This window comes from Oncorhynchus mykiss, chromosome 26, assembly GCF_013265735.2.
Source record: "Oncorhynchus mykiss isolate Arlee chromosome 26, USDA_OmykA_1.1, whole genome shotgun sequence".
Classification (NCBI taxonomy): domain Eukaryota; kingdom Metazoa; phylum Chordata; class Actinopteri; order Salmoniformes; family Salmonidae; genus Oncorhynchus; species Oncorhynchus mykiss.
Genome location: NC_048590.1, coordinates 32518227 through 32544153, shown reverse-complemented (window position 1 = coordinate 32544153; position 25927 = coordinate 32518227). Strand labels below are relative to the sequence as shown.

Genomic DNA, 25927 nt, shown 5'->3' with positions numbered 1-25927 from the left:
GAACAGCAGTTTTCAGTTCTTTCCCCAGATTCTCGATTGGATTCAGGTCTGGACTTTGACTTGGCCATTCTAACACCTGGATATGTTTATTTTTGAACCATTCCATTGTAGATTTTGCTTTATGTTTTGGATCATTGTCTTGTTGGAAGACAAATCTCCGTCCCAGTCTCAGGTCTTTTGCAGACTCCATCAGGTTTTCTTCCAGAATGGTCCTGTATTTGGCTCCATCCATCTTCCCATCAATTTTAACCATCTTCCCTGTACCTGCTGAAGAAAAGCAGGCCCAAACCATGATGCTGCCACCACCATGTTTGACAGTGGGGATGGTGTGTTCAGCTGTGTTGCTTTTACGCCAAACATAACGTTTTGCATTGTTGCCAAAAAGTTCAATTTTGGTTTCATCTGACCAGAGCACCTTCTTCCACATGTTTGGTGTGTCTCCCAGGTGGCTTGTGGCAAACTTTAAACAACACTTTTTATGTATATCTTTAAGAAATGGCTTTCTTCTTGCCACTCTTCCATAAAGGCCAGATTTGTGCAATATACGACTGATTGTTGTCCTATGGACAGAGTCTCCCACCTCAGCTGTAGATCTCTGCAGTTCATCCAGAGTGATCATTGGCCTCTTGGCTGCATCTCTGATTATCTGGCTGCATCTCTATTATCGCTTGCACAGGGCTCCTTGGGATGTTTAAAGCTTGGGAACTATTTTTTATCCAAATCCGGCTTTAAACTTCTTCACAACAGTATCTCGGACCTGCCTGGTGTGTTCCTTGTTCTTCATGATGCTCTCTGCGCTTTTAACGGACCTCTGAGACTATCACAGTGCAGGTGTATTTATACAGAGACTTGATTACACACAGGTGGATTGTATTTATCCTCATTAGTCATTTAGGTCAACATTGGATCATTCAGAGATCCTCACTGAACTTCTGGAGAGAGTTTGCTTGCTGTACTGAAAGTAAAGGGGCTGAATAATTTTGCACGCCCAATTTTTCAGTTTTTGATTTGTTAAAAAAGTTTGAAATATCCAATAAATGTCGTTCCACTTCATGATTGTGTCCCACTTGTTGTTGATTCTTCACAAAAAAATACAGTTTTATATCTTTATGTTTGAAGCCTGAAATGTGGCAAAAGGTCGCAAAGTTCAAGGGGGCCGAATACTTTCGCAAGGCACTGTATCTCCACACACTGTGTTGTTTACCATGGTAACCAAGTTTAATTGAATTAGGGGATTACAAAGGTTTGTACATTTTAGATTTTATGTCCATGAAACAATGTATGGATAATATGATATCCCTTCAGTTTTCCTACACTTTATTACATTTTATACTCAATGTAACTTTTTAGGGGACTTCAGTCTCTGAAGGGAGTGAAATGCATCAAGAGTCTTGATTGATAAAAACGGTCTCAAACCAATGAGCTGCAGAAGCCATAAATTCTCAGCATATTGACATACGGTCTTACTGTATACTGCGTTGGTACACAGTAGGCATGGTTGCTCTGTCTGGGGGCACTGCTCTGTTGAGATGGGACCGGGAGGGGGTGGACGGGTCTGTGAAGCACGTGGGTGTGGAGAATGCCTTGCTATAGATTTTACAGCATATTAATGACTGCAGCGAAGAATGGAAAACTTCTAGAGCATGATAAGGAAAAGCCCTGGCCTGACAGCGCGGGCGAGATGCTCCACTCAACCTTTGGTCTCTCAAGCGTCAGTGGGTGTATAAACACAAGGACCCCAAGGGCTGCTTGGTAACACCCCTTGCTAAGCCGTTAGTGGGAGAGACCTTATCGAGATGGCCACTGCTATTATATCTTTATTGCCGCAATGGGGGTCTTTTATTTTATTTCAACAAGACTATTGAGAGGAGACTAGTGGATGTTAGATGCGGAGGAATCGCAATTGTCTGCGGTGCTGAGATGTGGAAGACGTTATATGTCAGGTTGGTGTGGTGTCGTAAGACCTCGCCTCTGTCTCTCCCTTTCTGTCTGCCAGTGTTGGGTGACCCCTCAGGCTGATTTATGGCTGCCTCACACCAGCCAACATCTCTGCTGACTATCTGAAAAGGTCACATGAAAAATGCATGATCGTGATTGGAAGATCCCACTACCTGTGTGTGAGGCAGGAGGCTGTGTCTTGTACAGGGCTGTGTGTTGTACAGGAAGGATTTGCATGGGGATGGGGTCCAGAGGAGACGGGTGTTGAACAGCAAGGAAAGGGTGACTTTTTCTGTCAACCACTTTTGCTTTAAAGGTTTTTATAGTGCTTTTTATTTGTCTCATTAGCATTCATAACAAACAGGAAGAGTAAACAGGAGTTTTTGTACAAATTCTTGTACAGTATTTCTGATATGTGTTGAATGTGTTTACATAATCTGTACCCATTTCTCCATGTCTCTTTCCTGACATTTAATTATCTGATGAAAGGTTTCCCCCTCCCCTCCCTCCCTGCCTCCCCCAGTGGCCGGGTGCACCCGTTACTGGGGCGCTTCAGTGAGCTGGGAGCCCTGCTGTCTAGACTGAGGTTGCAGTCAGGTAGTGTGGATGCTGTTCTTCTGGATGCTGGCTGCTCTTCCATGCAGATGGACTGTCCCGAGAGAGGCTTCTCCCTCAGTAAGGATGGCCCTCTGGACATGAGGATGGATGCAGACAGGTGGGACCACGCATAATCACCCCTACACTGCTGATGCGCTCTTAAAGTGGCAGTGCACGATTTCGCCACAAGTTGTGCAAAGCATTATTGTCATTTTATGTCCATCACTATGTATTATAGGGTAGTATCAGTGATTATTAATGATATAGGCCTATGTGTCTGGAGGATACATTGAACTACCTTCAGCCCAGGTTACTCTAACATAGTATGTGTTCCTCAACACACATACGGCATCTCCTTCCTACACCATGCTGGGAAATGTTATAATCTTTGGAGGCAATTTTATTTCCCTGCTTCTGTCACAGGCATGATGAAAGTCATTTGGGTCAACAATTTATTCCCATAGGGGTGTGTGTGTGTGTGTGTATATCTCTCTATATCTATATATATATATATATATATTTATTTATTTTTATATATATATTTATTTTTATATATACTGTGGGGCAAAAAAGTATTTAGTCAGCCACCAATTGTGCAAGTTCTCCCACTTAAAAAGATGATAGGCCTGTAATTTTCATCATAGGTACACTTCAACTATGACAGACAAAATGAGAAAAAAAATCCCAAAAATCACATTGTAGGATTTTTTATGAATATATTTGCAAATTATGGTGGAAAATAAGTATTGGGAAAGTATTTTTTGCCCCACTATATATATATATATATATATATATAAATATAAATGCATGCACATTGGAATTTGTAGTCTATCAATCTATCCTGGCCTCCGAGGACTTTGACAGTGATTTGACATGAGCTTTTCAAATTGACAGGTATTATGTTTCTGCGGAGAGGAACGGCAATTGTTATTGTATAATCAGTAGGATTCCGCCGCATCAGCCAACCCTTACAGCAGCAAAATGAGAATGATCGATACATCTCACAGTAGCAAAGCAGAGTGGTTCATGAACTAGTATATCATGTTAGTGTTCGATGAATGAATGAGTCACTCTTGCTGTTGGAGATGAACAATATATTAGGGCTTGCATCTGTTCTTTATCTTTACCACCCATTTACACTGTAAAAACCCATCTCGGTCAATTATGTGGTTTATTTTTGCCCCATTTGAGGAACCTCAAAGGCAATATATTTTAAACACTATTTGAAGCTACATGTTTTTGTCTCTTATGATAGTATAAACAGACAGGGAGCAAAATATCCTTTGTTTTTAGGTTATGATAAGGTATGACAATTATACTAAGTTCATTAAAGCATTTTATTGTAATTCATATTCCTTTAAAAAAAGATGTATTATATTACCCTTGTTCTGTTACCCTAATTGAAATGACCAATGAACCTCTTTCAATAATTGTTCATATGGCAGATCTCAAGTTTATACAGTTGAAGTCGGAAGTTTACATACACTTAGGTTGGAGTCATTAAAACTCGTTTTTCAACCATTCCACACGTCTTGTTAACAAACTATAGTTTTGGCAAGTTGGTTAGGACATCTACTTTGTGCATGACACAAGTAATTTTTCCAACAATTGTTTACAGACAGATTATTTCACTTAATTCACTGTATCACAATTCTAGTGGGTCAGAAGTTTACATAAACTCAGTTGACTGTGCCTTCAAACAGCTTGGAAAATTCCATAAAATGATTTTATGGCTTTAGAAACTTCTGATTGCCTAATTGACAACATTTGAGTCAATTGGAGGTGTACCTGTGGATGTATTTCAAGGCCTACCTTCAAACGCAGTGCCTCTTTGCTTGACATCATGGAAAAATTTAATGAAATCAGCCAAGACTTGGAGACCTCCACAAGTCTGGTTCATCCTTGGGAGCAATTTCCAAACGCCTGAAGGTACCACATTCATCTGTACAAACAATAGTACCCAAGTATAAACACCATGGGACCACGCAGCCGTCATACCTCTCAGGAAGGAGACGCGTTCTGTCTCCTAGAGATGAACGTACTTTGGTGCGAAAAGTGCAAATCAATTCCAGAACAACAGCGAAGGACCTTGTGAAGATGCTGGAGGAAACGGGTACAAAAGTATCTATATCCACAGTAAAATGAGTCCTATATCGACATAACCTGAAAGGCCACTCAGCATGGAAAAAGCCACTGCTCCAAAACTGCCATTAAAAAGCCAGACTACAGTTTGCAACTGCACATGGGGCAAAGATTGTACTTTTTGGAGAAATGTCCTCTGGTCGGATGAAACTGAAATAGAACCGTTTGGCCATAATGACCATCGTTATGTTTGGAGGAAAAAGGGGGATGCTTGCAAGCCGAAGAACACCATTCCAACTGTGAAGCACGGGGGTGGCAGCATCATGTTGTGGGTGTGCTTTGCAGCAGGTGGGACTGGTGCACTTCCCAAAATAGATGGCATCATGAGCGAGAGAAATTATGTGGATATATTGACACAACATCTCAAGACATCAGTCAGGAAGTTCAAGCTTGGTTGCAAAATGGGTCTTCCAAATGGACAATGACCCCAAGCATACTTCCAAAGTTGTGGCAAAATGGCTTAAGGACAACAAAGTCTAGGTATTGGAGTGGCCATCACAAAGTCCTGACTTCAATCCTATAGAAAATCTGTGTGCAGAACTGAAAAAGCTTGTGCGAGCAAGGAGACCTATAAACCTGACTCAGGTACAATAGCTTTGTCAGGTGGAATGGGCAAAATTCACCCAACTTATTGTGGGAAGCTTGTGGAAGGCTACATGAAACGTTTGACCCAAGTTAAACAATTTCAAGGCAATGCTACCAAATACTAATTGAGTGTATGTAAACTTCTGACCCACTGGAAATGTGATGACAGAAATAAAAGCTGAAATAAATCTTTCTCTCTGCTATTATTCTGACATTTAACATTCTTAAAATAAAGTGGTGATCCTAACTGACATAAGACATGGAATTTTTACTAGGATAAAATGTCAGGAATTGTGAAACTGAGTTTAAATGTATTTGGCGAAGGTCTATGTAAACTTCCGACTTCAACTGTAGATAGTCGTCTACACTGTCTATTTCAAGGTCTACTGTACAGGTGATGTTTGTGTGCCTGCTCCTTTTCTATGCATTCAAATCTGTTGAGGCGTATGTGGAGTTTTAATATGCAGAGGTCAGCGTTGATTTTTCCTCTGGCATAACCTTTTGCATTTGTTTTCCAGCACAAACTAAAACGACACATGACATGTATGATCATTGGCACGTTATTAATCTAAAGCTTTAAATGTCTTTCCCTCCAAACACTTTGTTGTATTTTTATCCACATTAATTATGTTTCTCTAACGAGATGTACCGAGAACCTGTCGATGAGTAAATGGAGACAAATGAACTGGCAAATACAGACATATGGCTCTGCCACTGGCTACATCTCCCTTGTTAGCCACAGAGGTTTTCAGCTGTGTCTGAGATATGTCGGACTTCGCCGCTGTCAGCAAGGACGTGACGTCAAGCAGCCTAATTGGGCTCTTCTTTGTGCGTAGGTACCCCGACATGCCCTGCGCCGCTGACGTTGTGAACGCCTTAGATCAACAGGCGCTTGCGTCCATCCTCACTGCCTATGGGGAGGAGAGGCATGCCAGGAAAATAGCCTCGGCCATGGTGGAGGCACGCAGTGTCTACCCCATCACCCGGACACAGCAGCTGGCCAGCGTGGTGGCAGGTACCCTCATTAATTCCCTACATTGTCTTAGAGGCTCAGTGCAGAAACGGTAAGGAAATATTAAGCCCCTGTCTCCCTGTGGGACCTATTTGTCTAGGGAAAAATCACGATGGCTCTAATCTCAAGCATCATCCTCTCCTGTCTGGATTTTGGATGCCTCTCGCACCCCTTTCCTGATGAGATTACTAGTAATAAGGACGAGAGATGCGTAGGGTGCGGCTGCCGCTCTGACAAGAGAGAGTGACTACCTCTCTTTTTCACACGAGCCCCCATTCTCCCTTCCCTTACTCCCGTCTTCCTCCTCCCCTTTGTTGCTTTTGATTTCGTTTCCCACCCTATCTTATTGTATGCCCATCCCCGCAGCCCGTCTCGTTCACACACATGCACACACACTCATGCACACATTGAGGATGGATCATCATTTTTAATGCATTTAAAAAATATAGTTTTTGCTTCCCTCTGAGAGCTAGAAAGAGAGGTCTTCTCAATGGCTGTTACGGAGCTAGGCGCTACGTGCGTCACACAGGGAGAACAGGTGTGAGGGAGGACAGCTGTTTGATCTCTTGAAGAGCAGAGCGAGTCACCAGCAATCTTTATTCCAATCAATCCAAGAGGTCCTGACTCGTGCGGGTCCCAGGGGGTCAGCTAGGCTGCTGGTGACACCGTTGCCTAGGGAAGAATGCCATGTGGGCGGAGGGGAAGGGAGGTTGTATTTGTGTAAGGGGGCACACTTTGTAGCGCAATGGTTGGGGGTGTTCAGGACCGAAATGATAGTGTGCTATAGGTTTATTGGATGGGTCTTTCTTTTTCTCTCTCCATGTCTCTACCTTTTTGCAGGCACACTTAGATCAGAAGGCAGATCTCTTAAGCCTCATAGACTATAGTGACAGGAAGCCTTCCAGACTGTTTGGCCATGTTGGGGTGAAGAGCTTGTTTTGAGCCAGGGCTCAGCACTGTGTTGCAGCTCTTCTGTAAGGAGTAGTAGCCCTGCAGCTCTTCTATAAGGAGTAGTAGCCCTGCAGCCCTTCTATAAGGAGTAGTAGCCCTGCAGCTCTTCTGTAAGGAGTAGTAGCCCTGCAGCTCTTCTGTAAGGAGTAGTAGCCCTGCAGCTCTTCTATAAGGAGTAGTAGCCCCGCTGCTCTTCTATAAGGAGTAGTAGCCCCGCTGCTCTTCTATAAGGTGTAGTAGCCCCGCTGCTCTTCTATAAGGAGTAGTAGCCCCGCAGCTCTTCTATAAGGAGTAGTAGACCTGCAGCTCTGCTATAAGGAGTAGTAGCCCCGCTGCTCTTCTATAAGGAGTAGTAGCCCCGCTGCTCTTCTATAAGGAGTAGTAGCCCCGCAGCTCTTCTATAAGGAGTAGTAGCCCCGCTGCTCTTCTATAAGGAGTAGTAGCCCTGCAGCTCTTCTATAAGGAGTAGTAGCCCTGCAGCTCTTCTATAAGGAGTAGTAGCCCTGCAGCTCTTCTATAAGGAGTAGTAGCCCTGCAGCTCTTCTGTAAGGAGTAGTAGCCCTGCAGCCCTTCTGTAAGGAGTAGTAGCCCTGCAGCCCTTCTGTAAGGAGTAGTAGCCCTGCAGCTCTTCTGTAAGGAGTAGTAGCCCTGCAGCTCTTCTGTAAGGAGTAGTAGCCCCGCAGCTCTTCTATAAGGAGTAGTAGCCCCGCTGCTCTTCTATAAGGAGTAGTAGCCCCGCAGCTCTTCTATAAGGAGTAGTAGCCCTGCAGCTCTTCTATAAGGAGTAGTAGGCCCGCAGCTCTTCTATAAGGAGTAGTAGCCCTGCAGCTCTTCTGTAAGGAGTAGTAGCCCTGCAGCCCTTCTGTAAGGAGTAGTAGCCCTGCAGCCCTTCTGTAAGGAGTAGTAGCCCTGCAGCTCTTCTGTAAGGAGTAGTAGCCCTGCAGCTCTTCTGTAAGGAGTAGTAGCCCTGCAGCTCTTCTGTAAGGAGTAGTAGCCCTGCAGCTCTTCTGTAAGGAGTAGTAGCCCCGCAGCTCTTCTATAAGGAGTAGTAGCCCCGCTGCTCTTCTATAAGGAGTAGTAGCCCTGCAGCTCTTCTATAAGGAGTAGTAGGCCCGCAGCTCTGCTATAAGGAGTAGTAGCCCCGCAGCTCTTCTATAAGGAGTAGTAGCCCTGCAGCTTCTATAAGGAGTAGTAGCCCTGCCTTCTACATTTCCTTTCCATTCACCTGTATTATGAAAATGTAGTGACGTACTAATTCAAATAGTTCCTGCCTCAATAGAGCCATTCAGAGTTAATTGTACTGAACGTAATTCCGAAATTTGAATTTGTTATCTGTTTATTAACCTCTTTAGCAGAGCTAGCTGAAGCACATGGATCTGATTTCATGAGGAGAAAAACACCACAGAAATAGACAAACCAGTCAAATAAATATGACTTAACCAACCCATAGGTTATAAAAATGGATATGAATACAACTAAACATTTTCGGGGTATGATGAACTAAATCTACAATCTACTAACAAATCAAATATTAGACTATTAGAATTAATTTTGTGTGTTTAGCTTACATACATTTGCATAACACAATCATGCAGTTTTGCTTCAGTCATGGCTCCAATATATTAATTCTAAGCCGATTGTCGCCCAACCCCTTCCCTGCCAGAGTCAACAGTAATGCCTAATGAGTCCTCCCTACCCCCTCTCGCTTGCACCCCAGCATTTATTTTGTTACAAATTAAGCAGTGGTGGTTGGGTTGTTGAAGGTGTTGAGACACCATAATGACAGGTACCTTGAGAGCCTTTTACTCCCCCCACTCACTCCCTCCCTCCATACATCCCCTTGTCTCTCTCTTCCTTCCTTTGTGTAAACCCACACAGCTGTGGCTGACTGAGGCCCCTAAAATGTTTTCAGATATACATATATATTTTTTAAGAACTCCTAACATATTATTATGGAGTGCAATCCATTTAGCCCATATAGCAGGGGTCAGCAACTCGTTATTTTGTCAAATAAGACTAATATCCAGGAATTCAGCTTAAAATGTGTTTAATTCTCAACAACAACAAAAAGTTTGATATATATATATATATGTCATGGCTCAATGTAATCAAGGTATGAAATGATTGTATTTGAAAATAACACTCTTTTTAGGCTAAGATGTGGTCAATTTGCAGTGTAAAATTATTCTAATTATGTTCCGGCCCCCTGACCATCCGTTCCGACAAAAATAGGCCCGCGGATGAATCTAGTTGTCTACCCCTGCCATATAGGCCCTGTTATTCACTGGGTCAGAGTGGTGCATCCAACCACTAATGCATCTCAAATGGACTCAAGGTGTTGAGAGTTAACGCAGCAGAGTGAACAGGCACATCCTTGATATGGTGATGGACACAGCTAGTGAGGATAACGGAACTGGTTGTAGGAGTCTGGCCTTTCAACTCAACATTCACTCACGTGACGGATGCGGTTAGTAATGGCTGTTTGCCTCGCAATAAATGCATTGTGTCAGTGTGAAGTTTGCCCAGCTAAATGGACACCCTAGTTTTCTTCAATTACAAATGAACAGCCCTTAGAATTGCAACGCTGTGTTGATTTTTAAATCACACTTTTCCAGGGTTAAACAACCTCAAAAGAATGACATTCTAATGTGAATTCTAAGTCAAGTTGAGAGAATGTTTTCTATCCTCGTCATGGTGTCTGCAACTTGGTGACATTTGGCGGTGGTGTTTCACTAACCACAGACTGTGAATGAGGCGGTGGTTTCAGCTCACAGAAACAAATCATCACCACGGCATAAGCCCAAGCTCCATTGAGAGTTCACGAGCAGTCCGTTGCACTCATGCCTCAAGCCCTGACAATACTAATGATGTAATACATCCTCAAGTGCCTCACTGCTTTATAGAACACAGGATTTATGAACTAATAATCAAGCATCAGTCTGAAATACTCTGGTGCATAAACAGGCAGCGTATGGCTGCCTAGGAATGGTTCTTCCAGGACTCCAAATGAAGCCATGTACTTTGGATCCCTTATCTTTAGTGGTGTGTTGTTCCACAGTGCAGTACTGTCCTTATTGAGAAGTAATTGCTGTAATATGATTGTGAAGTGAATGCCTTTCCCTGACCCTCTTTATAGAAACAAATGAGATGGAAAATAACATATACAGTTCAGCGATACCCTTTCATTTCATAGCAAGACAGAGTCCATCACGTCAGCCTTCGGACCAGACAATCACCAGGGGTAACATCACCTGGAGAAGAAATTTATTTAAACAAGGGCATTCATATGTTTCTTAGACTAAATTCTTCGTTAATAATTAAGCTTTTTTGTCATTCTTCCAGATTTTATGTCGGGGTTGTAGCAAATAACATTAGACAAACTTATTTTTAGATGATTATTTATCCATTAGCGATGAAGACAAAGTGATTAGTCTTATAAAACGGGATTAACCACCACATCCCAGAGGGGTTTCAGAACTCCGCTGCCTCCAACAGGTCTGGAGGATTTGGTGTCTGTTTGGCAATGCTATTTGTTCAGCCTGTTCAGTTGATCAATGAGATTGTTTGGATATAGCTAGATTTGTGTTAGCTTTCCCAGTCTGCCAGTTTGTGGTATCTTTGCTTTTTTCCCTCATGCACTCTAGCTGTGGGACCCTTGAAAGATGAATTAGAGAGAGAACAACTTGGTGAGGCTGGGCCACGGCCGCAGCGCAGGTTTTCTATTGATTGCTGGGTGACTCACAGTCAGTGCTGTCTAACGCAGGAGGAGAGAAATGCCACACTGCTCTCTCTCCCCCTCTCTCTCTCTTGCTTTCTCTCTTGCTCTCTCTCCTCTTCTCTTCTCCTCTTCTCTTCCCTTCTCCCCCCCCCCCCCCCCTCTTGCGCTCTCTCTCCCGCCCTCCAGGTCTTCTCCTCTCACGTACACACATGGGCTGGGTCCTACGTCAATGCTGGCATTACTCTGGACAGGGGACACCAAAGCTCCAGATAGGAAACAGAGCAGCGCTTCAGCAGCCAGGAAGGCACTGCAGTCTGGACCCCTTGCCTGTCAATCAGTGCCAGGGAGCAGGGAGGAGTGTTCGTGCTCTTCACCCAGCACAGATTGTTTTGTGGCACTTCAAACAGTACCAAATGCAAACATGACCATCTGAGCTTACTTGAACACAGTCTGTCTGAACATGGCGTCATCAAACCACACAAGCAAAGGCAACCATTATAGGCTATTTGCTAGAAATGGGGGGGATGAAAAGAGAGTAATCTGTGTGAGAACCACAACTTTATTTTCAAGCACCTGTTTATTTACAGGTTTTACTTACTGTCATTGTCAATCACATATTAAAGCTGCAGCCTGGACAGGATATGGGAAAATGTGGCTATGATTGGGGCTTATTCAGACTGGGAGTTAGGTTAAAAACTAAGCGTCATTAGAGAGCTGAGAGACTTTTGGTCTGTTGCTGAGAACCACGTGTCTCCTGGATAGAATGTGAAACATTTCAGGTATGCTGCTCTCCAAGTGAATAACATGCTTCCTGCGCTATATAAATGCTTCATGTCATTTGTTTGATTTATTTAAAATAAAAGCATTTCTTTGTCTCTAGGATCTTTTGCTGCCAGCGCTCTCTATGCCCGCAAAGATCGGCTTCAGCGACCCTCACACGTTGCCACCAAGACATTTCAGGCGCTGCGTATGTTTGTCAATGATGAGCTGAATGAACTGCATGCTGGACTCTGCACTGCTCAGACAGTGCTTAAACCTGGCGGCCGCCTCTGTGTGCTGACCTTCCATTCACTAGAGGACCGCTTGGTAAAGCGTTTTCTCCATGGAGAGGATGTAGGTGCCCCACCCCGTCGGAGTGTCCGTCAGAGAGTCCAGCGATGGGAGGAAGAGGAGGAGGAAGAAGAGAAGGGTGGGGAAAAGGACAGTGGTCACTGGGTTGACCTGCAGAGAGGGGTGCTGATGCCACAGGCAGAAGACGTACTGGAGAATCCACGGGGACGCTCGGCCAAACTCAGGGCAGCATTCAAACAATAACCCTCTGGAACTTGGCCTCAACCTGCACCAATTAAATCCTCCTTGTTTTTAACTAGACTACAGAACCACCAGGCTGGTCTTCGTCAGACACGACCATACGGATCATATCCAGGCACAGTCTCACTGGTGTCTGTCGGGTGATATACAGAACAAGTGCCTTGTTAATGGTGGAACGCTGAGGCTGACTGGTATTTAACTGCCATGCACTAACAGTCAACAATCCATGTAGGCATGTGCTCTTTAGTTCGTAGTACTGTGTGTTGGCACAGAGTTTTTATTTAATTTAGTTTAAGTGATTTGTGTACCATTTTTGAAGTATAGGAAATACAATTGTGCTGAAGCCTAAGTTGAAGATAACAAAGGTTAAGACAAGGATTCTAATATCCCATAACTCTTTGCATAAATGAGAAATAATTAGAAAACAAAGGGGCCAGCTATGCTAGTTAGCAACGGCGCTGGTCCCATGAATCTGTTTATTTTTCGAAATATTCTAATCTGGGTATCTTCAACCTAGGCTGAAGCCAGAGATACAGAAGACAAAAAGTCTCTCACTCACTCACTTTGTACTGCATTACTTTATGGCTGAGCTGACAAAGTTGCATACAGTAACAGTTCTGTCTTGAATTCTGAGTTTCCTCAGTTCTCCCCATTGGCTGAACCCATAATGTCTTTGCTCTCTTGACTGATTAATTCATCAGAACAATGTTGCCTCCAACCGACTGATGAGTATCCAGATCAACGGATGTAGGCACTAACCTCCCTAACTGATGTCTGTATACTCCAGCAATGAGAGAACAACTTCCTAGGTAGTTTTGGCCGAATGTGTACTGCACTGCATGAATCAGTAATGTCTTTAAATACCAAGTGACTCAAGTGTCACAAGTGGTGGTGAATGAGCGGATGACTGTTTCGTTCATGAGCCTTCTCCTCCAACTGTTAACAGATGAGGTGTTTTGATCTGTGCTATTGGACTTTGTCTATTTGTAATTGCTCCATCAAGAGGATCAACACTTTTCTTCCCCTCTGCCTCGTTCTGTACACTCTAAATATACACTTCTTGTTACCTTGGAAACTAAACAGCACAAGTAACATTTAACTGTGTTTAAATGTGTTTTCTGTTTTAATCTTCTGCGAAACGATGCCGTATGTAGAATTTTGACGCCCCTCTTTGAGGTCAGTCGACGTCACACAGTCGTCATGGTTATTTGAATTCAATTTGAAATAGAATGGTAATCCTGTTTGATCTGGTCTTTAATGGATGGGCAAAGGGTTCTAAGCCCCTTACTCTGTAGACCCCCATTTCTCCCCTCTAATCAGGAATGATTCAGACATGGAACACCTGGTGTTTGGAATCTGAATTCAAAACTAAAAATGTGACTCTCCCTTTTGATGACCACTATATAACTGTGACACATAATCGTGCAACTGGTGACAATTCCAACCATAAATTATTCTATAGATATCCGCCAGCACCTGTACACATCATCTGCCTTTTCCTTCCTGTACACCCTCTCTGCCACCTGACCAAATTAAAGCTTTCTTCAGTTCTCCCAAGTTTGTCTAACTTTAACCAATTTAACAAATTTTGCTTTGTTTCTACCCACTTCTCATAACCTGTCAACTTTTGTCTTTTGCTAGTTAGGAATGAACCCTCAACACGTAGCAAATTCCACATTCTTCTTTACACTCAAATCTATCAAGTCTTTTGTATTAACTAAAGCTGTCGCTCTTGTTCATGGATCCTGATTTGGCAATATTAAGACTTGTTATTAAGACTTGTTATTAAGACTTGTAACGTACAGTTGTGGCCAAAAGTTTTGAGAATGACACAAATATAAATTTTCACAAAGTTTGCTGCTTCAGTGTCTTTTAGATATTTTTGTCAGATGCTACTATGTAATACTGAAGTATAATTACAGGCATTTCATAAGTGTCAAAGGCTTTTATTGACAATTAGATGAAGTTGATGGAAAGAGTCAATATTTGCAGTGTTGACCCTTCTTTTTCAAGACCTCTGCAATCCGCCCTGGCATGCTGTCAATTAACTTCTTGGAGTTTGTCAGAATGTGTGGGTTTTTGTTTGTCCACCCGTCTCTTGAGGATTGACCACAAGTTCTCAATGGGATTAAGGTCTGGGGAGTTTCCTGGCCATGGACCCAAAATATCTATGTTTTGTTCCCCGAGCCACATAGTTTTCACTTTTGCCTTATGGCAAGGTGCTCCATCATGCTGGAAAAGGCATTGTTCGTCACCAAACTGTTCCTGGATGGTTGGGAGAAGTTGCTCTCAGAGGATGTGTTGGTACCATTCTTTATTCATGGCTATGTTCTTAGGCAAAAGTGGGCCCAGTCCCTTGGCTGAGAAGCAACCCCACACATGAATGGTCTCAGGATGCTTTACTGTTGGCATGACACAGGACTGATGGTAGCGCTCACCTTGTCTTCTCCGGACAAGCTTTTTTCCGGATGCCCCAACAAATCAGAAATGGGATTCATCAGAGAAAATGACTTTACCCCAGTCCTCAGCAGTCCAATCCCTGTACCTTTTGCAGAATATCAGTCTGTCCCAATGTTTTTCCTGGACAGAAGTGGCTTCTTTGCTGCCCTACTTGACACCAGGCCATGCTCCAAAAATATGCACTCACACCTGCCTGAATCAACTTTAGGAGACAGTCCTGGCTCTTGCTGGACTTTCTTGGGCGCCCTGAAGCCTTCTTCGCAACAATTGAACCGCTCTCCTTGAACTTCTTGATGATCTGATAAATGGTTGATTTAGGTGCAATCTTAATGGCAACAATATCCTTGCCTGTGAAGCCCTTTTTGTGCAAAGCAATGACGACGGCACGTGTTTCCTTGCAGGTAACCATAGTTGGCAGAGGAAGAACAATGATTCCAAGCACCACCCTCCTTTTCAAGCTTCCAGTCTGTTATTCGAACTCGATCAGTATGACAGAGTAATCTCCAGCCTTGTCCTCGTCAACACTTACACCTGTGTTAATGAGAGAATCACTGACATGATATCAGCTCGTCCTTTTGTGGCAGGGCTGAAATGCAGTGTTTTTTGTGTGGATTCAGTTCATTTGCATGGCAAATAGGGACTTGGCAATTCATTGCAATTCATCTGATCACTCTTCATAACATTCTGGAGTATATGCAAATTACCATCATACAAACTGAAGCAGCAGACTTTGTGAAAATTAATATTTTTGTCATTCTCAACTTTTGGCCACGACTGTACATTGTGAACATCAATTGAATTAATCTTGAGCATAAAGCAGATATGTCAGTGGTTGTAAATGAGACTGACCTGTGCTTGTATGTTCTCAATTACCATGGAAACAGTGGCATAAGTGAACAGTCGTTGGGATAACTTGCTCTGTTATTAACAGCCATGAATCAATCCTTGGATTGAATTACTACCAAGTAATAAGTAATACCTACCAGGAAGATGTTAATCAGTTCTCAGAAGCCTGTTTCTGGTTAAGTCTTTCAATGTGCAGACAAGAGTTACACACGTCCGTCCCCATGTACTAACAAAAGGTGTGTATTGGGTCAGTTGCCATAGGAACAAACTCACAAAACCGATTTCTTAACTCACCTCAGTTTTCTGAGAAAGGATTTACAGAGGAAAATTGTAACTGAATGCAAATAAAAAATGAAATCCAGTCCTTTTCTCTGTGTATGCTTCGGTTGTTTGCTATACGTCACAAAAAGGAATAGATTTGACCATATTGGAATACGCCTTTCTGTCAGGAGACAAAGGATAAAGCTATGAATGGATCTGCTTTCTTCATTAACGATTTGACACTTTTCCAGATGTTTCCACAAGTTTGGCTATATTTACAATGGGAGGGGCAATGAAAGAATGTTTAACACTTCCTGTTACCTGCTCTGTGCATTAGCTTTGGGCTGTTCATTCTAGACCAAAATGAATACATCTCCTAACTCCACCCTGACTTTGCATACTGTTTCTTTTAATGTACCAATTAAAAATGTGAGTCAACAGAATATCTGGGCAAGTAATGAGATACCTGCTTGCATTCATTCTAATTAGCCATAATTAGACACATTTTGTCCATTATGTGAAATCCTGAGTGGGCTGAGTGGAGATGGTATGGTGGTGGGGGGTAGGCTATTTGTGGAGGTTGGGCGTGCACGCTGGATCCCCGCTGTCGAGTCACCTTGGAAAAGGGAAATTATATTTATGATAAGACACTATCCATAGCTTTGAAAAAGGAAGTATAGAATGAAGAATATAAAAGAAAGATAATATATGAAATATGCATTTAATGAAAAAAGTGGGTAGAATCATGTTAAGATTCAATTAGTATGGCTGAAAAAATGACATCCTCTTGAAATTGGGAAAACGTCAATGATTGAAGACATGTCCATGACCCAACCAATGGAATCGGAGCTTTACATGCGTGTGTAGGCTGTGTGTGTGCTGTGCATTCTTGCTAAACTGGGAGATGAACAAAGGAGCTGAAGTATTTTTGCCTGTTTCCAAGACTAGCTCACTGTTTCACTCAAACCTGTCTGCACTGCTGTAGTTTGAGCCAAAAGCCTTCTCTAGCCAATCCCTAATCAGAGGGCTATTCCAGCCAATGGTTTACTGTTCAATAGTTGCACAGTCTGACTGTTGCTTGCTCCAGCCAATTTTTCACTATCCGAAGCAGAAGAGATATGTATCTTGGCCAGTAGCTCGTCACACGAGATGAAACAGACACATGTGCCGGCCAATGGCTCCCCCTCTGAGAGATGGAGAGGAGCAGAAGCAGTGGCTCAGAGTACATTGCTAGTCAGGTAAGGACAGCACAGTCTGCGAACCCCCTCCCTCCACAACTCCCACCCTCCTGCTCTCACTCACTCCCGCCTGTCTCTGCTGCTCCTGCTATAAAAAGATTTCTCAATGAAAAAGGCTTTGAGGTCAAAGCCATTTGAATGATTTTTGTGAATGACGCAGGGGCTGTGGGAGAAGACCAACATTGAAGCGGAGCCGGGGAGCACAGCTACTGTAGCGGGGGCTTCAGCTGCATTTAGCTGACTTTCAATTAAAACTTGGATATGGAAAATAAAATATTAAATTAAAATAGTATTTATGAAGTCCTCCCCCTCCTGAGAATGCATAGCTAATGCCTTGAACCCAACCATAAATATCCACCCTCTGACTCAGTCTGTTCTCAAAATAATCTATTTTATTCTCACCTGTAATAGAATGCACCCCTCTGCGTTGTCAGATGACATAGTAACCTGAGGTAGAGTGGTCTCGTCTCAGGAGAGTAGATACCCTGGAGACAGGTCACCGACTCCCCAGTGGACTGTATGAATGGACTGAATTCCACATCACTCTGCTCATATAATAATGATCAACATACTGGACAGGCTGAGAAGTCCCAGAGCTAGAGGAATACCTTGTGTTGAGTCTGTAATGTAATTTACACAGGGCACAGACATTACTATAGGATTTGGGGCCAGGAGTTTTTCCTCATCAGTAAATTCTCCAGGCCTGAGGTTAGATGTGCTCTAGCTTGTAAGCACAGAATGGCTATTGGAAAAAGTATGTTGGTTAAGGCTTCACCAAAGTCCATTTATGCATTTTGAAAAATGCAATTTATTTTCGTACATGGGAATAGATGAATTGAGATGGGTTATTTTTTACCAATCTCTTTTTATTGGTCGTTTGTTAAAAGAACAAAATTGTCAGGTGCTTTAAAGGAAATCATACTGACAGGAGGATTCTTTGGCACAGTGGGGAATGACGAAGCCCAGAAACCAGGAGCTATCAGTAATCAACACCAATGAGGCAACGTATTGAATAGTGGCGGCAGAATAAAATCATCTTCCTCACAGTGGGGGGCCCTGACTCAGTTCAGCGGCCCTTCCACTTTGGCTGCATTACCCTTCTCTAGGAAAATCACGTTTGCACTGCAACCTGTAATATTCCCAGTGGTTGTCCATGGGCTCTCACCGTGGCACCTATTTTAAGAGGACAGTGAATTGGATGTTGCAGACATAACAATCACCCTTAGGTAATAGCAGGGTTTGTTGCAGGTGTCAATTACTCCATACAAAGCAGCACATCCTCCTGTATGGCCCAAATGGAGTCCTCCTCAGCCTGGTCTCTCCTGGCAGCTTATCAGCAGCTACCCTGTTGGTGTGTCAGATTGCTGGAGCAGTGTACCAATAGGAGTCCTGTGGTCTGTCTATAATGGTCACGGCATCTGTCTCTCATCATTAGTGAACTCTAATGCAGTTAGCGGGGAGGGTGATTCCTTTTTTAATCAGGGCCAAAGAGACTGTTAATGATCCCTGGTGTTGGATTTGTGAGCTGTGATGGAGCATTTAATTAGATGATGAGAGGGAAGGTTCCTATGATTCCTCCTCTCCTCTGTTAAACCTTTTCATGTCTTTATGACTCCTCCCTCATTTTACACTGTCACCTTGTCTGTTTGATCATAGTGTTACCAGAATCAATCTGGTCCCAGGTGAATTGAAACACTTGTGAGCAGTCCTATATTATTCCACTGTGCTGCATGTTGTAGCTGAAATGATTTATGGAACAGCATGATCAAGTGTCAAATAATAAAAAAAATAAAAAAATGTGTTTGCTATGGGTCAAATCACATGAGGTTGGAGGCACCTTAATTGAGAGGATGAGCTTGTGGTAATGGCTGGAGTGGAATAGTATCAAACACATGGTTTCCATGTTTCATGCCATCCCATTCGCCCCATTCCAGCCATTATTGTGAGCCGTCCTTCCCTCAACAGCCTCCACTGGTCAAAATATGGAGGATAAATAAACATGACCAATGAGGACCCTCTTGGCCAGATGGTCATCGGCTCCTTGGCCACCACAGGCCTGAGTCACAGCACAGACCTACAGCTGCCCCACATGAAATTAAGCTCCACTTTAACAGCGCTCTGCTTTGTAACCGACACAGAGAAATGGGTGATCCTAATTGGTCAAGAAATAAGGATCTCCAGTGGAGTCAGGAACATAAAATTATTGTAACAATATATTTTATCCTTAACCGACTATATTTTTGTAGTTTTGAATGGCCTTGTTGAACTGCAGCTCTGTCAATATCTTTGGATACTAATGGTTCATTGAGGGGCTACTGTCTTTGATGCATTTGAAGTACAGTACAGTATGTACAACACAAAAATGGAATCCAGCGGAGGCTGGTGGGAAGAGCTATAGGAGGTTGGGCTCATTGTAATGGCTGGAATGGAATAAATGGAATAGTATAAACACATCAAACATATGGAAACGCCATTTTATTCCATTTCAGCCATCACAATGAGCATATCCTCCTATAGCTCCTCCCACCAGCCTCCTCTGACTGAATCACATCACATGCACACACTCGAACACACACACAGCTACAACTACTGTATCTTCCATCTCAGTTTTAACACAATGATTTTTAGTCTAATATTCCACATCAAAACATTCCCTCTTGCAGCCCAGCAGCATGACTAAGACTGTCCTTATTCATTATTAACAGATACAATTACCATTGAATCAGGCAGTTGTTTTTTTTACCGCATGCTTGACATTTTACCAGAGAGAAAGAAAGGGAGCTAGAGGAGGCAGGGCAAAAAAAGAGACCGGAATAGTCGTTGGTATTTCTGGTTTCTACCAGGCAAATTATATGATTATTGCTGATTACAAGTAATTGATCAAAACAAGTCGTAAGTGCCACAGCAATTACCACTGATGCATTATTTGCCAGGCGAGATAATAACGTACAATTTCCACATTTGAGAAGGCCCACTTATGATTTAATTGCAACGTACCCCTGCCTCTTACTGTTCTATGCTATGTTAACTTGTGGTGTTTGTGTGTGTTGTTCTCTTGCATAGTTTTCATTCAAAAGGAGAGGCCACCAATGTACACAAACCTGCAGCATCATGGTCCTTTAATGCAGAGTACATACATTTTTCCCTGAGTAGTAAAACCAGTGACGTTCTCCCCAACTTAACAAAAGGTTTAAACCAAAATGGTCAGCCCAAACCCCATTGAATAATGTGATGCAACTATTGCATCATGAGACCTGTGGCAAACAGACTAAAAGTGTCACTTTTCTGGAGAAAACAGTTGGTGATCTAGTCCAGTGTGATTGTTTTTCATTTCATTTGATATTGTAGACATGATAAAATAGTATACCCAGCCATTCACATCTGTTTCCAGCACTAAGTAGCCAGAAGGTTTTGGCTGAGGGTTAAGAGGGAATCATTAGTTAGACAAGTGTTGACATGAGCAGCAATAAACAGCAATATGCCAGAAAAGAGGCTGTGAGTGAATGAGACTGCAGGAGGGAGTGTACACATTTGTTAGTCTTTTAGAGGAGAGGGTTCGAGTGCGCCTGCCTGCAATTGAAGTTGAAGCAGAGAAATGCCACAGCCCGCCGAGTGACGTCAGCCAGGAGGCCTCGTGGGGATGAGGTGAGTCAGAGCCAGGGCCGCGGCCTCGCCAGCTCTCCGCAGCCATGAGCGCGTCATCACCAGTCTCACTGACACCCTCTCACATTTCTCTGCATCTGCTTCAATGTGCCGCCTCCTCCTCACGAGGATCACTTCATCTGTGGCGCACGCCAGTCCTCTCTCTCCGTATCCTCCTCACAGGCAGGCATGCTCACAGGGGAGAGAGGTGCACATCAGCCTCCCCATCCTTATTATTCTTCAAAGCCAGCACATAAGATGTTAAGTTTCTGTTTGTGAGCTCAAATAGTGAGGAGCCTGATAAAAACAAAAGAGAATATCTGGAGCTGGACAGGATGTTTCATTGTTTTCAGGTGTTGGGTAATAACGAGTTGTATCACACTCGAATATAGGTGTGTACTGTACCCTTTTGCTTAAAACACTAAATGTATTGTACAAGGGCAAGCAGTGGGAGTTGACAGGTGTGGTGTGGAGGTGCTTTCCATATTGATATTTATTTTACATTTATTCTTTGTAAAGAACCTGTTTTGCAGCCCAAAGTGCATACTGAGACATTACTATCATCCATTATTGTTGTTCTGCTGTTGTCTTGAGATTCATATGGCTTCTGATGATTACAGCTAGCTTTCAATCATAGGAGGGATTATTGTTCAGAATATTAGGCCACTACACCTTGATTAGGCTGATATCAATCCTTATTTTGTTTTATGATTTTCAATTTGAGTGTCATTTCTGTATGTCCGACACTTTCTCATTCTGAACTAACGCGGGTGGGATATAAGGATGGGTGTGGTTTCGTCACAATGACCCCAACAGCAGCCACTCACCAATTTGACAGCACCAATGCAGTTACACCTCCGACATCGCCTAAACAAAAACAATGATATGTTATGCCTTTGTCGGTTATTGCGGGTTAACTTTAATCTGATTGAATCCTGGCCTTAAAGAGTAACTTTCATAAAAAATTAAAATAAATGTTTTAGTCTTAGTTATAGTGAAACACGTCAATTCTGGTCTTCATTTTGACAGTTTGTTGCAAAAGTGATATAAACTCAGCAAAAAAGAAACGTCCCTTTTTCAGGACCCTGTCTTTAAAAGATAATTCGTAAAAATCAAAATAACTTCCCAGATCTTCATTGTAAAGGGTTTAAACACTGTTTCCCATGCTTGTTCAATGAACCATAAACAATTAATGAACATGCACCTTTGGAACGATCGTTAAGACACTAACAGCTTACAGACGATAGGCAATTAAGATCACAGTTACGAGAACTTAGGACACTAAAGAGGCCTTTCTACTGACTCTGAGAACACCAAAAGAAAGTTGCCCAGCATCCCTGCTCATGTGTGTGAACGTGCCTTAGGCATGCTGCAAGGAGGCATGAGGACTGCAGATGTGGCCAGGGCAATAAATTGCAATGTCCGTACTGTGAGCGGCCTAAGACAGAGCTACAGGGAGACAGGACGGACAGCTGATCGTCCTCGCAGTGGCAGACCACGTGTAACAACAACTACACAGGATTGGTACATCCGAACATCACACCTGCAGGACAGGTACAGCATGGCAACAACAACTGCCCGAGTTACACCAGGAACGCACAATACCTCCATCAGTGCTCAGACTGTCCACAATAGGCTGAGAGAGGCTGGACACAGGGCTTGTAGGACTGTTGTAAGGCAGGTCCTCACCAGACATCACTGGCAACATCGTCGCCTATGGGCACAAACCCACCGTCGCTGGACCAGACAGGACTGGCAAAAAGTGCTCTTTACTGATGAGTCGCGGTTTTGTATCACCCGGAGTGATGGTCGGATTCGCGTTTATCGTCGAAGGAATGAGCGTTACACCGAGTTTTTTTTCAAGTCAAGTTAAAAAAAATCTATACATGCAATGACTTGTTCAACTACAAATCTTTGTTTATTTATTGAGGCTACCAGACAGCCCTTTTGATTATTTTGTCTACAGCACATTTTGATTATGTCATTGTAAAATAGGGACCTTGTAGCAGTGGGAAATGAATGACATCAGCAGAAGGCAAGGCAGGTTGACTATACTAATTATACTAACCTGCTATGCATTTTAGCTAAGCCTAACCCCTTTCTTAACCTTAACCTCACTCTCCTAACCTGCCACGTTAATGATCCTAACCTGCTACGTTCATTCTCCTAACCTGCTACGTTCATTCTCCTAATCTGCTACGTTCATTCTCCTAATCTGCTACATAAATTCTCTTAACCTGCAACGTAAACATTAAGCTGACCAGCGGTGATCCTGACTATGGCCGGACTGACCAATAATGAAGCTCTGACTTTACACCCATCACTGTTGAGCCACCCACTTCTTTTGCAACGCCCACTTTCAGAAACAGTCCAAGTATGCAGTTATCCATAGTTGGAGCCTCCCCTTGAGAAACCAAATCGAATATGTGTAATAGGAGCTCAAACAGGTTCAGTACATAAGCACTTGGCCCCTCCCAGGATCATACAATTACAACATTGGCAATTACAACCAACATTGTAAAATACAATTTCCACATCCATTGTTACATTGGTACATTCATCTTTATCAGAGTGAATGATTATTAATGATATTCCATCCCCATTCATACATGGGACAATAATTGTATCTTGTTCAATGTACTGATTCCAAAGCATAGTCCGCAGGCAACGTAGCCTATTTCTGTTTGTACGTTCCTATTACGCACAACCAGAATAACAGAGACAGGACACAGCCACACGGAGACAGGACACAGCCACACGGAGACAGGACACAGACACACGGAGACAGGACACAGACACACGGAGACAGGACACAGACACACAGAGACAGGACACAAACACACGGAACTCTAACATAACCTGGTAAATATGAACAAAGGAAATCGTACATTGAATTATACTGAACAAAAATATAAACGCAACTTGCAACTATTTCAAAGATTTAAGTTACAGTTCATCTGAGGAAATCAGTCAATTGAAATAAATTCATTACGCCCTAATCTATGGATTTCACATGACTGGGAATACAGATATGCATCTGTTGGTCACAGATACCTTAACAAAATGGCCCTCGGGATCTCGTCATGAAATTTCTGTGCATTCAAATTGCCATCGATCAAATACAATTGTGTTCGTTGTCCATAGCTTATGCCTGCCCATACCATAACCCCACCGCCACCATGGGGGCACTCTTTTCACAATGTTGACATCAGCAAACCACTCGCCCACACAATGCCATACACGTGGTCTGCTGTTGTGAGGCCAGTTAAACATACTGCCAAATTCTCTAAAATGATGTTGGAGGTGGCTTATTGTTTAGAAATGCACATTAAATTCACTGGCAACAGCTCTGGTGGACATCCCTGCAGTCGGCAAGCCAGTTGCATGCTCCCTCCAAAACATGAGACATTTGTGGCATTGTGTTGTGTGACAACATTTTAGAGTGGCCTTTTATTGTCCCCAGCACAAGGTGCACCTGTGTAATGACCATGCTGTTTAATTAGCTTCTTGATATGCCACACCTGTCAGGTGGATGGATTATCTTGTTAATGGAGAAATGCACACTAACAGGGATGTAAGGAAATTTGTGCACAACATTTGTGAGAAATAAGCTTTTAGTGCGTACGGAACATTTCTGGGATCTTTTATTTCAGCTCATGGAACATGGGACCAACACCTTACATGTTGCGTTTATATTTTTGTTCAGTGTAAATAAACAACTTTTACCTCATGAGTCTTGCGAATATTTATGTGCACAATAAACATCCCACCCACTCAGGGTAAGAAATGGTAAATGAAAATGTATTGTATCAAACTTGAAACAGAAATGTCGAAGTGTTGCAATAAACAGTATGGGGATGAATGATGAAACGCTAGCACTTATTGTAGTATTGGATGGACTAAAGATTTACCACATATGCATTTAAACATGTGAAAGCAACAGCAAACATTTCAACAAGAGAACAAAGTGCTCTCCACTGGCGGGAGTTTGGAGAGCACAAGTGGAGCAACACCTACAGTAGTGTGCTTCTTCACCACAGTTCAATTCATTGTAACAACAAATTCCATATGCAAACTTTAAAGTAAATTGTCACTTTCAACCAATTTTGACTTTTCAAAAAACCAGTAGGTAATGCTGAGCGATTAACCCGAAATGTCCGTTATTTTTTGTTTGACCAAAGTCGATTCAATTATTTGAATTGCATTTCCTTCAGGTTTTCTTTCTGGGAGCTCAAAGTGCACATACAGTGCCTTGCAAAAGTATTCGGCCCCCTTGAACTTTGCGACCTTTTGCCACATTTCAGGCTTCAAACATAAAGATATAAAACTGTATTTTTTTGTGAAGAATCAACAACAAGTGGGACACTTGAAGTGTCATGAAGTGGAACGACATTTATTGGATATTTCAAACTTTTTTTAACAAATCAAAAACTGAAAAATTGGGCGTGCAAAATTATTCAGCCCCTTTACTTTCAGTGCAGCAAACTCTCTCCAGAAGTTCAGTGAGGATCTCTGAATGATCCAATGTTGACCTAAATGACTAATGATGATAAATACAATCCACCTGTGTGTAATCAAGTCTCCGTATAAATGCACCTGCACTGTGATAGTCTCAGAGGTCCGTTAAAAGCGCAGAGAGCATCATGAAGAACAAGGAACACACCAGGCAGGTCCGAGATACTGTTGTGAAGAAGTTTAAAGCCGGATTTGGATACAAAAAGATTTCCCAAGCTTTAAACATCCCAAGGAGCCCTGTGCAAGCGATAATATTGAAATGGAAGGAGTATCAGACCACTGCAAATCTACCAAGACCTGCCGTCCCTCTAAACTTTCAGCTCATACAAGGAGAAGACTGATCAGAGATGCAGCCAAGAGGCCCATGATCACTCTGGATGAACTGCAGAGATCTACAGCTGAGGTGGGAGACTCTGTCCATAGGACAACAATCAGTCGTATATTGCACAAATCTGGCCTTTATGGAAGAGTGGCAAGAAGAAAGCCATTTCTTAAAGATATACATAAAAAGTGTCGTTTAAAGTTTGCCACAAGCCACCTGGGAGACACACCAAACATGTGGAAGAAGGTGCTCTGGTCAGATGAAACCAAAATTGAACTTTTTGGCAACAATGCAAAACGTTATGTTTGGCGTAAAAGCAACACAGCTCATCAGCCTGAACACACCATCCCCACTGTCAAACATGTTGGTGGCAGCATCATGGTTTGGGC

At 42.8% G+C, this 25927-nt stretch overlaps 1 protein-coding gene across 3 annotated transcripts in view; it reads left to right on the top strand.

The window, feature by feature from the left end:
- LOC110506653 (12S rRNA N4-methylcytidine methyltransferase) overlaps positions 1–13808 on the top strand; it is a 55294-nt gene extending 41486 nt beyond the window's left edge. For 2 of the 3 annotated variants that reach the window (XM_021586435.2, XM_021586434.2), the window contains exons 4-6: positions 2462–2653; positions 6099–6277; positions 11824–13808. In XM_021586435.2, the coding sequence (XP_021442110.2) occupies positions 2462–2653; positions 6099–6277; positions 11824–12257 (805 nt within the window). In that variant the 3' untranslated portion in view covers positions 12258–13808. Of the gene's footprint in view, positions 1–2461; positions 2654–6098; positions 6278–11129 lie in introns of all 3 variants that reach the window. The other variant, XM_036963295.1, reaches the window with a different exon arrangement.
- Positions 13809–25927: the final 12119 nt, after the last annotated feature.